Source organism: Malaclemys terrapin, chromosome 1, assembly GCF_027887155.1.
Source record: "Malaclemys terrapin pileata isolate rMalTer1 chromosome 1, rMalTer1.hap1, whole genome shotgun sequence".
Classification (NCBI taxonomy): Eukaryota; Metazoa; Chordata; order Testudines; family Emydidae; genus Malaclemys; species Malaclemys terrapin.
The window spans coordinates 237,348,314-237,365,099 of NC_071505.1; the positions used below are offsets into that span (position 1 = coordinate 237,348,314).

The window sequence follows — 16,786 nt, forward strand, 5'->3', positions numbered from 1 at the left end:
CTTGCAATCCCCTGCTTCAGTTACTACATACCTTTGAATTCTGCAACAAATGAAGCAGGGGTCCTACAGACACTGGTCTCCTTTACTACACAACCTTGGTTAATCCACAGAGCAGGTCCATCCTGAGCACTGAATGAGACAGGGGTCATGTGGAAAAAATAGTATGTGATCATGCCATTAAAGACTGTATCATAATCCATATTCACAGGGGGACTGAATTAAGATTGCGCGGGAGACCTTAATTTGGGTATTAACTTTTGAATGCTTGGCTTTTCAACCTTAATGTTCTTTTAACATTTGTGTGTGTATCTGTGTGCATATGGGTGCGTGCATGTAAGCACCCTCGCGGGCCGGGCCAGTTTGTTTACCTGCCACGTCGGCAGGTTCGGTCGATCGTGGCTCCCACTGGCCGCAGTTCACTGCTCCAGGCCAATGGGGGCTGCTGGAAGCTGCGGCCAGCACATCCCTCGGCCCGCGCTGCTTCCCACAGCCCCCATAGGCCTGGAGCAGCAAACCATGGCCAGTGGGAGCTGCGATTGGCTGAACCTGTGGATGCGGTAGGTAAACAAACCGGCACGGCCCACCAGGGTGCTTACTCTGGCGAGCCGTGTGCCAGAGGTTGCCAGCCCCTGTCCTAGGTTTAAAAAAAAGTGAAAAAACAGAAATCCCACAATATGGCATCATATTGATGCCTACGTGGGACATCAGCATGGTTGGAACTTTTAGATCCACCACACACACCTCCGCCACTTGAGCTAATGGAATACCTGAAAGCAGTAGTAGGTTGTCATTGTCTATGTGGAACAGCACTAGAGGGAAATGAGATGCACACTTTGCCAGTGGATTTCACAGATATTTGCAGACAGCAGAGGACTAGTGAAACTCAGAAATCTTGGGTTCCATTCCAGGGTCCAGAGGAGAGTAGTTAAAGACTCTTCTGCGTGTTTTCCCCCAAGCTTAATCCTGTCCACTCGATCCCAGCCAGCTTGTCCTGGTCCTGTCTCTTCTCTGTCCCTGTCTCCTTGTCCCAGTCCCAGTATCCTTGCCCAGCCAGTCCTATTTTCCCACTCTGGGTTCCCCATCAGATTCTCATTCTCCCCCCAGATGCCAGTCTCTTCCTCCCACACACACTTCCAATCCCAATTTCCTTGCTCTGTTAGTCCTATTTCCCTTCCTCTCCCAGCTCCTTGTTCAATCTCTCTCTCCCGTCCCCACCTCCTGGCAACCAATCCCAGGGGTCCTCATCCAATCTCAGTCTCTGCCTCCCTCCCCACCCCGTCCCTAGTTTCTTGTCCCAGTCTCTTTGCCCAGCAAGTTTCAGTTTTACCCTTGCACCGTGGCTCCTCATTAGAACTTTCTTTCCCCTGCACAACCCCATTCCCACCCCCGCGGTGCCCAGTTCCAGTCTCCTTGTGCAGCTAGTCCCATTGTCCCCCCAGATCCTCATCCAATCTCAGTGTCCCCCTCCCCCCTTATCTGTCAACTGGCTCCCTGCTGCCCTTCACATTTCCCTCACTGGGTGTCCTTCACTGGGTTGCTCCCAGTTCCAGCTTCCTCTCCAGCTTCTAGTCTCAGTCTTCTTGTGTTACCTGTCCCAGCCTCCCTCCATGAGTCTGAGTCACAGTATGCACCTCTTGGTTCCCAATCCTAGTGCCCACCTCTCCAACTCCCCATCACAATTTTTCCCCTCCCCACCCCGGTCTGACCAGGCTCTTTGTCCAAATCTACTCTTTCAGTCTGGCTTTTGTTCCCTCAGCATTCAAGTCAGAAGGCTTCCTTCTGAACGCTGCTTGGGCATCAGCAAGGAGAATCATTGAGAGCACAACCAAGACAGGCTCCCTTCTCTCAGTTGCAGTGCCTGGCATCATCCCAGCATCTGGGAGCAGCAATTCTAGAGAAGGTCTGGCTTTGCCTCTGCATCTCTGGGATAGAGCATCCACAATCACTCTGTGGGGATGGCACATGCAGTCTGGTCACAAACAGGATGAAGTGTGCAGATTTTAGCTGATATGCTCAATAGAGGTTTCTTAGAGTTTGTGCAAACTGAGATTTTTTTCAAAGACATCTAGCTTGGCCAAATTTGGGTAGTTTTTGATAGGAACAGCAATAAGCACATTGGTAACACAAAGACCAAATTTCAAATCCTTGGTCTGAACTATGGGAGTGCAAGAGTGTCTCAAAGTAAAGGTCACCAGCCAATTTTTAACAGGCAGATATCTGGCATGGAAAATTTCTGCCCAATGGTTAAAGTTTGGCAAAGCTGTAAGCAACTGAAAACAGGGTCTTATAATAGAAAGTATTGTGCAACCTTAATATTAGGCTGTGTTACCAATGTCACCTATAATGATATATATTTATTATTATATGACAGAGAGTGAACAAATAAAACAAATGGTATCAACACAGACAACTCTGGACAGAGATTTACAAATATGCATGAATTTGATTTATTATGATTAAAGCCACTCACTGGCACATGTGTGGTATTACAGAGATCAGTAGGTTATCAGCTTCTGAACAGAGTAGTGCAAAATGGTTATAATGGTTGTCTTTTTCAGAATTCATTAGAAACTCAAAATTCAAACAAAGCGTATTGAAAGATTTGTAAAAATTTGGGAACACTGCTCAATTTTGGGTAAATGGGGATCCACTTTCAAGGAAATCAAGTCTGATTTATGGATTTGAGTCAAAATAATATGATTGCATGATTTCACGAAGTGATCAGGTGTAACTTGGCAAATTACATGAGTGTCACTTCATCTGAAATGCTAAGTGAAACTTCAGGTGTGACACCACATTGTCTGAACCAAAATATGAATGACATTCTATAAAGCAAACCCCACTAGTTTTCACACTGCTTTGTTCAGGTGTCCTCAGCTGGTGGTTGGGAAATGACCATGAGATATGGGATATGATTCTACAAATTCTTAGTGTCTTGCAGTACCTGAGAATTTTGCTAGCATGAAATTATTTTAAGATCTTTCAGAGCAAGGTCCCTTGCCACTGCTATAGAGTCTGATTTTTAAGGCTGCAATTCAGGTATGTACTTACGTAGGTACTTAACTTTAAGTACATGTCAATGGGATTAAGCATGCATTTAAAGTTAGGCGTGTGTTTAAGTACTTTGCTAAACTGAGGTCTGAGGACTGATCAAGAGCATTTTATTGTGCTGTCTGTGGGCATTAGTATCTTAGGACTTGTCTATATTACCCGCTGGATCGACAGGCCGCAATTGATCCAGCAGGGGTCAATTTATCGTGTCCAGTCTAGACATGATAAATCGACCACCAAGCGCTCTCCCGTCAACTGCACGAGGGCGAGTGGCGCAGGCGGAGTCGACAGGATAGCGTCAGCCGTCGACATACTGCAGTGAAGACACCACGGTAAGTAGATCTAAGTACATCGACTTCAGCTACGTTATTCATGTAGCTGAAGTTGCATAACTTAGATCGATTTCCTCGCCGCCCCCCCCCCAGTGTAGACCAGGCCTTACTATGAGATCAGAACCAAATTGAACTTTCATACAAGGACATCATTTTTCTTTTGCGACATTGTCAATGATCCACAGGATTGGTGCTATGCCCCCAGCTTTGGAACAGTCTCTAGGAGAAACTCCTTCAGTATGCCAGACCCCCTATGGGTCCCACTCTGTCTCCTTGTTAGCCATGTGGCTTCACTGCTTCCTTAGACTGACTTATGGGCTTTCGGTGCTCCTGCTTCACACCATGAGCTCCATTCAGCAAGTCCAACTGAGACAGACTCCTGATGGAGAATTGTACACTCTTCGGGGATTAATGCACCTCACCAAGCATTTGCAGTGATACCAAGAAGTGTTGTCAAAACAGTTGGGTTTATTAGTTAACTGGAATGCAGCATAGGAAGTCCTTAGGGTAGTATAGAGAACGGAAAATTAAAGCATAGTTCATTCTGGTTAGCCCAGAGCCCAGCCAAGCTGTAATGAACGTCTTGGTTTAAGCTCTGTCTGACCTCTTTCATCTCACTCCTGGGAAGAGCCCTGAATACTTCCAGCAGCCACTTCTAATTCCCCCACTTCACACTTCTCCTGTCCTTTGTTCTCTGCTGCGGAATGTTGCTCAAACTCCCTGCTGAGAGGTGGGGAAATCCAAATCTCTCTGGGTCGATGGTTGCTAGGTGTCTATGTCTGAGCAATTGGATTTGCCATTGTCTTTTCAAATGTTCCACTGCTATGGGGACCAAGCCTCAGGGCTGGTCTACATTATGGGGGGGGGGAGAGGAAGGAGGGGGAATCCATCTAAGTTACGCAACTTCAGCTCTGTGAATAACGTAGCTGAAGTCGACATACTTAGATCTACTTACTGTGGTGTCTTCACTGCGGTGTGTTGTCGATTCCCCTTGCGCTTCTCGTTGAGGTGGAGTACCGGAGTTGACACTAGAGTGATTGGCGGTTGATTATCGCGTCTATACTAGATACGAAAAATCAACCCCTGCTGGATCGATCGCTGCCTGTTGATCCGGCCGGTAGTGTAGACAAGCCCTCAGACTGCTAAGCCATACCCAGACCCACATCTCTTAGCCTGCCCTGAGAGCAAACAATCCTTTTCCACCCACTGGGTAACAATGGAGCATAGAGGGGAAAATAAGGCAAAAACAGGATGCCTAAAAATACTCCTACTCCTTCACAGACATCACAAGTGAATGACAAGAATGTTAATATCTCTTTATTTGTACAATCATGGGCTTTTGTGACTTATGTGAATGAATAGTAGATGGATGATAGGCGTGTTTTTTTGTTTAGGATTCGTGTAAAAGAACTTGAAGGCAAATCATTTGTTCATGTCGCCACACTCAGGGAAGTTACTGAAAGGGACCTGAACAGCAACTTCATCTGCTTTGCTCAGAATTCTGTGGGGAACTCGACAGGAGTGCTCAAGCTAAAAAGGAAGGAAAGAGGTAAATCCAGAAGTTGTCTGGCTATTCCTCATAATGAGATATGTTTTGATCACTGTCACTAATATGCTTGTGGTCATCACTGCCCTCTACTTTTCAATAAGTTAGAGGGGTTCCTTGAAACTGAACGGAAAAGGTTTTGTTTGAAAACTGCTAGAATTTGCTCTGTGTTCCAGAACAGATCTGCTTTTTACACTGTCAACAAGACACTATCTATTCTCTTGAATTCCCATGCTAGGCCTGAGTCACAATGTTCAGAATTGGACTTAGATCCAGTTCCAAACTTCCTTAAAGTTTGGGAGGCAGGCAGAAGTGAATCTTGTCCGTCAGTTTAGTCCCCATTCCTGGTATTAGCATTTCTTGTAAATGTCAGTATTATTATGGAAACACTGAATTTTAACAGCAATAATTTTGTTTTAACAGCACTTTTCAAATTCATATTATATGGTGCGATTGCAGTTCTAGTTGGACTCTTGGTGGGCAGTGCTTTTGTTTACCAGCATTGGATCGAAATAGTGCTGATGTATAGAAATTACTTGGCCAAGGACGAAACTATAGGGGGTAAGAAAAATAGAACCATGATAGACTGTTATTTTACTTTAAGTTTTCTATTGTCATTTGCAATATCTGTTAACCATTTACTTTAATGTCTTCAATCACATTAGGGCCTAATCCAAAGGCTTCTTAAGCCAATAGTTGACTTTTCACTGACTTCAGTGTCTTTGATTCAGGATCTTAGAGAAGCCAGAACACATGGGGCAGTACATATTTACTGACTGAAGTCTTTTAATGAGCAATTTACAATAGCAGTAATTTAGCCAGGGAATATCAGAGTAGGAGACAGAGGTTAGGAAAAACCATGAAGACCAGGGATCCAAGAAGTTCCCACAACAATTTCTCCCTTAATCTGTGGTAAAATCTGTAGACTAGAGGTGCATGTGCTTGCAGAGAGATGGGTGAGGAAATGGAGACATATAATCATTTATTTTCCTATTTAATCAACATGATTTCTCATAAACATAACCAAGGAGGGAGACAACGTCACTTGGCAAATCAACTTATAAGGGCACTTATTGGAAATATTTATATATTTTCTTCCTAAAAAAATACATGTTGATCATAGTGATCAACTTCTATTCATGAATAGTGCAATAACACCATAGGTCTCTACCAGGTTGGGGTTCCCAGGTGCTAAGCTCTGTAAAAATGTATAGGAAATGGCAGTTTCCCTACCCCAAAGTGCTTACAAATCTAATGTGAGGTGCAGCGGGTGGAGGAGTCTGGTGGTTTCTACCTGTAAGACTTTTCTGAAACACACCTTGCCCTTGATGCAAGCTGCTATATTTAAAAAGAAATTGCTCTTCAGAAAGTGTATTGGTGAGCCCAGAGATAAGTCACCTCTGGCCATGGTGATTTGGGAAATCACCTAATCCCCCATTTAGTTTGGTGACAAAGTTTTCATGAGGGCTCTGGAAAGTCCCCTGGAGGTTTCTCTAGATGATCCCTGGGATAAAGAGGTGTTAAGCCAGATCATTCCTGGAGAGGTAAAGCAGAATCAACTCTTTGTTTGTCTTGTCCACTTAGACTGTAAGCTCTTTGGCCCAGAGACTGTTTGTAGCATGTAGCATGTTGTAGTATGTCTACACTTGCAGAGTTTTTGCACTGTAAGTTTTACCGGTGATAGGGAACCGGTGAAAGAAAAGCTCTGGCTTGTGTACCCACTTAATTCCTCAGGTGTCAGAGAGTGTTTACACTAGCAGCACTTCCATCCCCGATGAAAGCAGCGCTATAGGGCAGTTATCCCACAGTGCAGCTCTCTCGATAGGTCTTGTGGGAAGGGGAGGTGAGGGGAAGGCATTCTGGGTCCCTGCTTACTGCCTATGATGCACTGTTTCATGTTCCAGCAGCCCCATTACTTCCTTGTTTATTTTGTGGCATTTTTTTTTTAAAACTCTGATGTCATCTGGCTGCTTTCCCCGCCACATCTATAAGCAAAGGGAAAGGGAGTTTCAAACTTCCAGGGGCTTACAGGGGGAGGGACGGACGTCCCTTTACCTGGTGTCAGAGCAGCAGAGAGGCTGGCCAGAGTGGTCACTTTTGGAACTGTGGGATATCCTCAGGAGGCCAAAGGGTGTTTACATGGGTAGAAAGTGTCTTCATTTTCACAACAGCACCAAAAAAAAAAAAAAACAATCCAGCAGAATGATCTGTATTCCTCTCATGAAGGTGGTTTTCTTTCTGTGGTGAAACTTCTGAGTTTCATGCCAAAAAGTCATTAACTAATGTAGAGGCTCCCATGGTTTTAGCAGAAGAAAGGGTCTTTTTGCGCTTTAAATGGCAAGTGTAGACATAGCCTAACACAATGTGGCCCTGACCTCAATGGCTACCATAACAATACCACCACCACCACCACCAATAATTATGAGAAGCGGTGGTTTATACTATGGCGACAGTGACCTCCACTGGTGAAATGAGGAAATGCAAACTTCTAGTGCAAAGGATATTACTTGTTTTCTATTGCAAAGGGACCACAACTCAACCTCCAAATCTGCGAGTTGAAATTTGCATACCTACATTTTTTTTTTGATGCACACGTTCTGGGACCTAAGTTTTTGAACATGCTAAACTTAGATGGGGATATACACAAGCATGCACATATAGTTTTCTAGTGACGCTGACTGTGCCTCACGTAGGACAAATGACCTGTTCAAGATCACATAAGGAACTATCACCTAATTAGTAATTACAGATTAGTATTGATAATTGTTCTTATAGGGCTGGGTATTGCAAGATGCTAAGCACTCTTGCCTCAATTCAGTAAAGCAGGTAAGTGCATATTTAATTTTAAGCATGTGAGTAGTTCCATAGACTTCAGTGAAGCCACCATCTTGCAGAAGTGAGCCCCTATCCAGTACTTTTGCTCTGAGTACTAGGCAAGACAGCCTGTTTCACAGCTCTCCCCAGCTGTCTCCAGCATTCATTACATCCTTGTCTATATTTAGTCATTAACCTGTTCAACTGTTAACCCCCTGCAAAAGTTTGTTTTTAAAATGGAAATACGTGTTACATTTTTATTTAAGAAACAAAAATATATCGGGGTATGCATTGTGTAGCCAAAGATGGGTCCAAACTAGAACCCTGGACCCAAACTTTCTGCTCAAAGTCTGGGAAAATGTTAAAGAAGTATGGGCTGGATGAATGGACTGTAAGGTGGATAGAAAGCTGGCTAGATCGTCGGGCTCAACGGGTAGTGATCAATGGCTCCGTGTCTAGTTGGCAGTCGGTTTCAAGCGGAGTGCCCCAAGGGTCAGTCCTGGGGCCGGTTTTGTTTAATATCTTCATTAATGATCTGGAGGATGGTGTGGACTGCTCTCTCAGCAAGTTTGCAGATGACACTAAACTAGGAGGCGTGGTAGATACACTAGAGGGTAGGGATCGGATACAGAGGGACCTAGACAAATTAGAGGATTGGGCCAAAAATAACCTGATGAGGTTCAACAAGGACAAGTGCAGAGTCCTGCACTTAGGACGGAAGAATCCCATGCACTGCTACAGACTAGGGACCGAATCGCTAGATAGCAGTTCTGCAGAAAAGGACCTAGGGGTCACAATGGACGAGAAGCTGGATATGAGTCAACAGTATGCTCTTGTTGCCAAGAAGGCTAACGGCATTTTGGGCTGTATAAGTAGGGGCATTGCCAGCAGATCGAGGAACGTGATCGTTCCCCTGTATTTGACATTGGTGAGGCCTCATCTGGAATACTGTGTCCAGTTTTGGGCCCCACACTACAAGAAGGATGTGGAAAAATTGGAAAGAGTCCAACGGAGGGCAACAAAAATGATTAGGGGTCTGGGCACATGACTTATGAGGAGAGGCTGAGGGAACTGGGATTGTTTAGTCTCCAGAAGAAAAGAATGAGGGGGGATTTGATAGCAGCCTTCAACTACCTGAAGGGGGGTTCCAAAGAGGATGGAGCTTGGCTGTTCTCAGTGGTGGCAGATGACAGAACAAGGAGCAATGGTCTCAAGTTGCAGTGGGGGAGGTCCAGGTTGGATATTAGGAAAAACTATTTCACTAGGAGGGTGGTGAAACACTGGAATGCGTTACCTAGGGAGGTGGTGGAGTCTCCTTCCTTGGAGGTTTTTAAGGCCCGGCTTGACAAAGCCCTGGCTGGGAATTGGTCCTGCTTTGAGCAGGGGGTTGGACTAGATGACCTCTTGAGGTCCCTTCCAACCCTGATATTCTATGATTCTATGATTCTATGAAATTTTGGATCTGGATTTGAAATCCACAGCTCGGATCTATTTCTTTAATGGGACAGAACCAGAACTCAAGAAGTGGACGGCTCCAAAGTTTGAGGTGGTGTTTGGATCCTGACCTGAACTTTGCATCTTTCCCTCATGTCTATTTATAACAACATGTGGATTTTTCTAGGATTGTATTAAATAATGCATGTGTTTTTATGACAACAGGGTGTGTAAGAGGGATAACTCAGTAGTTTGAGCATTGGCCTCCTAACCCCAGGGTTGTGAGTTCAATCGTTATGGGGGCCATTTAGGGAACAGGGGTAAAAGTCTGTCTGGGGATGGGTCCTGCTTTGAGCAGTGCGTTGGACTAGATGACCTCCTGAGGTCCCTTCCAACCCTGATATTCTATGAAGAGAGATGGGTTTTTACTTGCAATAAAATGCACTGCATTTTAGAAGCAGCTTGTGCATTGGAAATACCATGTTTTTCTTGAGTAGCCGCACCCTTTGATCTGATATAAATGAGAGGGCCAGATCTTCAGCTGGTCATGCAGCAAAGGATATTACTTGTTTTCTGCATGCTTTCTGAAATGAAGCAAAGGGCCTGATTTTCCACTGCTTTTCATCTTGAGTACAAAATGAATGTCTACAAAAGTTGCAAGGTAATGGAGAAGCAGGCCTGATCTTGAATTACTGATTGACTCCACTACATGATTTGACAATTGTTTGCTATTGATCAAGTGTATTCAGGTAAATAAAATATTTATATACTGACTATAATGAGAATTTACAATTACATTAAATTAAAGGCGATAGGTACTTCAGAAATACCTTAATTAGATTAGATGATCTGCACATTTTAAATTGTATTTTCTTTTAGATTCCAAAGAGTTTGATGCATTTGTGTCCTATGCAAAACAAGACTCCTTTGAAAGTGATTCCACTTTTCTTAATGAGGAACAGTTTGCCCTGGAGGTCCTTCCAGAGATGTTGGAAAACAAATATGGATACAAACTGTGTCTTCTTGAAAGGGACATTCTTCCAGGAGGAGGTAAGGTCCCACCTGATATGTGGAAAACATCAATAGACAACCCTTCGCTCCAATAGATTTTAATTTTCAAAAGCCTTATTCATCAAAAATGCCAACCATGTGATTTGGTCATGGAGCTTCTGCTCATCTCACTAAGTCACAACCCCTACAGTCTAAGGTTATGTCTACACTACCGCCTATGTTGGCAAGAATATTCCACCCCCAAGTGACAAAAGTTACACTGACATAAGTGCTAGTGTGTGCAGTGCTAAATCGGTAGGAGAGTTTCTCCCACTGTCATATAGTGGTGGATTAGCCACTGGGCCAATGGGGCCCATGCCCAGGGGTCCTGGCCAATTCGGGTGTCCCTGCCCGCCCGGGGCTCCTGCCGAGGAACAAGGGAAGCCCCCATGCCCCGACCTCACTCCCGGTAAGAGTGCCAGGCAGGGAGGTGGGGGGGACTGCAGGCGGAAGGAGTGGAAAGGGGTCCCCATTTGCTCTGGCCCAGGGCCCCACAACCCCGAATCTCCCTCTGCCATCATAGTTTATGCTGCTCACACTTTTGGGGGTGGGGTTTATGTTGATGGGAGATCTCTCTGTACATGTAGACATGGCCTAAGATATCCCATTCACACAGAACTTCAGTGTCGTCACTGAGGACATATTAGGTTGGGGCAAAGTTCTTTTTCAGCATTCTTAAAGGACTAATACACTTTTTGTATAAGCATTTTGTAGCTTGTCATAAATTTTCCAATGGAACAGTTTCCCGCTGGAAAATGCTGATTAGATTAAATCAAAACGTTTGATTGATTTTGTCAAAATTTTCAATGGGAAATTATTTCAATGTTTCATTTTAGTAAGGTTGAAACAGTGCATTTTGACTTTCTCTTTACCTTTTCTATTATATTATAATTTGTAAAAGTCAAAATGTGTAGACTTTTATTTTACATAATATAAAAATCACAATATAAAGACAAAATAAAATATTTTGAAATATTTGATTGCACAAAAAAATTCAAGATTTTGATATTTCATCCTCATTTGGGATTAAACGAAATTTTGAAATCTCGGAATTTGCTGTGGAACAGAAATTCTGTTTTTCAACCAGCTTTTATTAAAACCTCTATCTATTTCTATACCAGAATGTCAGAGGAATGCCCCCTCCACATTCATATTGCAATTTACTTATATTACTCATTTATCCACATTAAACATTTTCTTAGCATGTATTAAGTATGTTTTGCTATCTGTCGGATGCCCCTTTTTTCAATAAAAAATAAAATTAGTGCAGAAATACTGGGTCAAACTTATTGGCACCAACATTGGCAGGCACAACTCAGTGATGAATTAGGCCTACTGTAAGTAGCTTTAAAAAAAATCCTACCTAAATTCTACTTATAGTTAAACTAAACGGGAAAAATCATTTGCCTAGACAGTGTTTCAAATCTTCGGATGACTTGTTCTGGCATTTTTCAAGGGTAGGTTTTCTTTATATAGAACCAATGCACAGTAATTCACAGGTCCCATTTTTCCGCTCCCAACAAATTCATAACTTCAAACCTCGGTGACGCATAGGGAGGGGATGTGGGATCAAGTGCCCTCCCAGATTTTGGCAAGTCCCAAGCTGCCCTTACAGGGCTTGCTCTGTTCAGCCTGATGCTCGGGGATGATGGCTCTGCCCTCCTCCTGCTGTGCCTCCCCGCCTGGCACTTCCAGCTCGCTTGGCTCCTCCCTCCCTGCAGCTGGGCCTTGGCGGGGAGCTGAGGACGGGGGACAGAGCCGCTTCTCATGCTGGCAAGTATCAGAGGAGTAGCCGTGTTAGTCTGTATCCTCAAAAACAACACGGAGTCCAGTGGCACCTTAAAGACTAACAGATTTATTTGGGCATAATAAGAAGTGGTAAGAACCCCACTTCTTCAGATGCATGGAGTGAAAATTACAGACATAGGCATAAATATATATTAGTACATGAAGGGCTGGCTGACTCCGCTCAAGGTCGATGTCTGCGAGAGAGCCTGGCTGCAGAGGTGACAGAGGCTGGCTCCCAGCCAGAGCCCAGCTGCCGGGGACAGGGGCGGAGCGAGCCGGAGGAGTGGGGGGACTCTGGCTCACTTGGCCCCTGTCCCCGGCACCTGGGCCCAGATGGGGAGTGGAGGGGCCACCTCCTCAGCTAGGGTCTCTCGCAGATAAGCGCTGAGCTGCACAAAGGGAGTGACCCTGAGCAGAGTCAGCCAGCATGAGAAATGGCTCCACCCTGCTCAGGCAGGCCTGGCTGCCGGCAGGAGGGGCCGAGTGAGCTGGAAGTGCCAGATGGGAGGCGAAGCAGGAGAAGGATGGAGCTCGGGTGGGGCAGGGAGAGCACGGTGGCCTCGGCTGGGCACAGAGCGGGGGGTTGCTGCGGAAGGCGCTGGGAGCAGGCTCCCACTGCCCAAGCTGAGTTAGGGGTGTTGCCTGTGCCCCTCCCCTTGCTGAGGTGTCCACAAGGTCATGGGAGCTCTGGGGAGACACTGGTGCTGTGAGTCAGCCCGGGGCTGGTGGACCCGGTTCAGGGGCATGTGCTCCCCACTCCTGTGGCCCCAGCCTCCCAGGACCAGGCGGGATTGGCTGCCCAGGCTCAGAGGGATGGGGCTGGAAGGTTCCTCCAGGGGCCAGCCATGAGGTGGTCACGTGGCCCCCCCTTTAAATTGTATCCCCCCCAGTATCATCAGGCATAAGCCATCTATGCTTCAAGAGCTGGCTAGAAGTTTCTAGAACCTTCCAGAATCCCCCAAGTGAAGCAGGGGACTAAGGGTATGTCTACACTGCCCATGTTACAGCACGGCTGCAGCAGCACTGTGACGTGGACAGTGTAGACATGCTTTATCGCCAGGGGAGAGCTCTCTCAGTGATTTAAAAAAACCCATCCCAAATGAGCAGTGGTAGCTTTATCTCTGGGAACACGCCTCCCGACGCTAAAGCGCTGTCTATACTGGCGCTTTTCAGCGCTAAAACTTTTGTCACTCAGGGGGGTGTTTTTTCACACCCCTGAACGGCTAAAGTTTTAGCACTGAAAGTGGCAGTGTAGACAGAGCCTAACACAACTTTACACATTCTGTCACGTTCTTTTAAACATCACCACAACTTTCTCTTATGTTAATTAAGATATCTCCCCAATATCAAAGGGAAGTGGAGAAAATATTCATCTGCGGAGATCTCCCATGCAGTAGAATAAAATACCTCTAATAAGTAGAATAATAGAATCACATAATCCTAGACATAGGACATCAGGAAGTCATCTAGTTCATCCCCCTGTGCTGAGGTGGGATTAAGTATAAGTAGTAGAATGGGAACATTTATAGGATTAATTTGGATTAATAAATAATTAGGTTAACTGTAATGAAAACATACCCTTTTAAATCAACTTTTTGGGGAAAACAGCCATTCTAAGTATATCCTAGATGTGTGCCACTACTTCACTTCTAATTGTGCACTCATTAGCTCTGACAAGTTAACAGGCTTGTGTTTAGTCAGCACGTTAATGGGAGACCTCCCAGGGAAATCACCAAGGTGCTGAAGTAAGTGGTGTTGTTGAATCAGTAAATCAGTAAAAGAGTAAAACACTTCCCTTTGGGGCAGAACTGAACTAATGCCCCAGCATAGTGTTAGCGGATGCTGGTTGAAAACTGGGTTTTCTGTCATGTGGGAAGCAGGATGAAATATCAATTTTTTTTGCAGAAGGGAAAATTCAGAAATTTTTATTTGGAAATTTCAAAACATTTTGTCATGTCAACATTTCTAAATCAAAATATTTTTCTTGGTTTGTTGAACTGAATTGAAACATTTCCTATTGGCTTGGTTAGACATTAGTAAGTGTCCCCCAGATCTCAGTGGAGTTCTAGTTCAAGTACCAAATGCATCTTTTCTCCTCTAAGGGCCAGACTCTTTGGATGGACTGGCATGATACACCATGGTCACATAATTCCCATGATACACCACATTGGTTCAACCAAATGGGAGACCATCTTTCATCATGGGAGATGTAGTCTGCTACAAAGCTGAGGCCAGGGGGAGAAGAGGAGCACGAGTCACCTGAACTTCACCTTCTATGAGTCACTGTGGCAGTTCAGGTGGACACAGTTTAATTTTGAACTGACCCAAAAGAAAACATTTTGATTTGGTTCAACAAACCAAAACGGTTTTAATTTGGTTTGACACAAAATATTTTGTTTCGATTTTGCTGATGGAAAATTGAAACATTTCAGCAAAATTGAATTTTTCCCTACATTTTCTGTCAAAAAAAATTGCATCACTCCTTGTAGTCACTGAAGAGCCCATGGCACCTGTGGCAATTTGGGGAACCTGTCTATGTACAACTTATGAATTCTGTCTGGAGTCAGGAGCTCTTTTTGTGTATCTGTCAGACTGCAGATTTAATTTTGAATGAGGGGTTTCTTTGCCTTCTCGGTTGTTCTTTTACCTCCATGTTGGACCTCCAAGGTTTAGCAGCACAGGGCTAAGAACAAAGGGTCATTAACTTACGTGCTCTCCCATTGACATGGCATCACCTTAGACAATAGGCTGACTCCTGCCCAAGAGAACCAGTCTGTGCAGGTGGGTTGATAATGATGTAATAGGTCACCTGGTAGGGGAATTTGATCACCTGATGAGGCTGATCAAGAAATCACCTGATAAAAGCTGGAGATTATAAAAGAGAGGGTCTCTCAGCAGCTATTTTAGAGGGAGATGGGGAGAAGTGAGACTAGGCCTCCATGTTCTGGATGAGAAGCCATGTGCAGGAGGTTGGTTGGGGGGTCGGGGGAGAGGTGAAACATCCTGGACTCCTTAGAGGGCTCTGGTGTATGCTCAAAGAACTCTCCAGAGTAGTGTAGAAACTGAGGCAGGAAAACTATGTTTACGTATGTTTATTATTTTGTGTAGATCCATTTATCTTTCATGCTACATAAGGAGAAAACTGTGTTTAGAATGCTGTGCTAAGACCATGTGTGTGTGTGTGTCCATTGTCTTCCATGCGTACCCTTGAAGAGGAAAAGCGTAAACCAGAAGGCTCACACCTTCAGTGGGATCCTGGGGAAAGTTCAAGAACAGCTGGGGAGGCACTAGTTTCAGGGCCTAGGCCACTGGACTGCGAGGTCCCCACTGCCATGAGGGGGTGCGTTCCTTAGAGGCCCAAAGCCAGGGACAGTGCCTACATTCTGTCCAGCCTTAGCAAGCTAAGAGTATGTGGGATTCAGCATTGGAATCCCGGTACAGCAGTCTGGAGAGCATCCAGAAGGGGCACTCAGCCAGATCTTTGACTGCACTTATCAGAAGAATGAAAATGTTAGCCCAGGTGTCATTGCCAAATTAATTGGGTAATGGCTTTCTAAATGCTCCTGTGGTTTCAGTTGTATTCTCTTCTTCTCATGATGTAAGGGACATTGCTATGTGCTGTTGTGTGTAGTTGTTGCATTTTACTCCAATGGTGGCTGCATTTACATGGTTGTTAACATGATTATATATTAAATTTTTTAAAATGTTTTCGGTGCCTGTGGCTGAAAAGCCCAAAGTGCTAGTACTAATCATTACTTCTTTTTCAGCTTACACTGATGATATCGTAACAGCTATTCAACAAAGCAGGCGAGCTATAATTATCTTGAGTCCTGGCTATGTCAATGGACCCAGCATCTTTGAACTGCAGGCAGCAGTGAACTGTGCTTTAGAAGATAACATGATAAAATTGATTTTAATTAAGTACAAGTCGTTCCAAGAGCCAGAATCTTTACCTCCAATAGTGAAGAAAGCTCTTAAAATTTTACCAGTGGTTACCTGGAAATCTTCTAACTCTAACTCACCAAACAAACAATTCTGGAAATATATGCGGTATCACATGCCAGTGAAAAATACCAGGGGGCTAGGGAAAAACAGTCTAAAGTTTTTTTCCCATAGGTTATTTAGCATGGTTATCAATAGCAGAAAGGTCGCTTGGAGAAGACAGCAGACTAAGAAATAGTGAGGTGATTGTAAAGGAACTTCCTGTATCTGCTACCACCTGACCACAAATTTAAGAGCTCATCATCTTTTGTCTCATTGATAGCTCACTCTAACATAAAGTGAAAAAAACTTCCTATAATGTGACAACCCTAAAGTCTTCAGTAGAAGCAAGCGGGACTGGATGCAGCTGTGATATGATATGTTTTTCTTTTATTATTATATTTAATATTTATTATTTTCAGCAAAATTGTAGCCAGAAACCTCAGTGAGAATTTGGGCCCCATTGTAGTAGATAGTGTATAAACCTAAGACAATAGAGAGCTTACAGTGCAACTATATAATTAATAATAATAGTAATAATATCATAATTCTATTTCTAACTAATATGCACTGTGTACACAGGCTTTCCTGTGTGAAAAGAATTAAAAGCATAAAGAAATACGGATGGGATTTTCATTGTATTTGCCTAGTTCTGCTGTCATTAAGTCACTGGTAAAACTCCCATGGATTTCAGTGGGAACAGAGATAAGCCAAGTTTGAGCATTTTTGAAACTCTAACCCTGGACTTTTTTGTTTGTGTTCTTTTGCCCTGCTGTTGATAATAACAATA

General features: G+C 44.2%; 1 protein-coding gene across 2 annotated transcripts in view; it reads left to right on the forward strand.

The window, feature by feature from the left end:
- Positions 1–16,786, forward strand: part of IL18RAP (interleukin 18 receptor accessory protein) — a 29,796-nt gene extending 13,010 nt beyond the window's left edge. Inside the window, exons 8-11 of one of the 2 annotated variants that reach the window (XM_054016538.1) lie at positions 4,778–4,932; positions 5,353–5,490; positions 10,057–10,227; positions 15,783–16,786. In XM_054016538.1, the coding sequence (XP_053872513.1) occupies positions 4,778–4,932; positions 5,353–5,490; positions 10,057–10,227; positions 15,783–16,195 (877 nt within the window). In that variant the 3' untranslated portion in view covers positions 16,196–16,786. The remainder of the gene's footprint in view (positions 1–4,777; positions 4,933–5,352; positions 5,491–10,056; positions 10,228–15,782) is intronic. The other variant, XM_054016539.1, reaches the window with a different exon arrangement.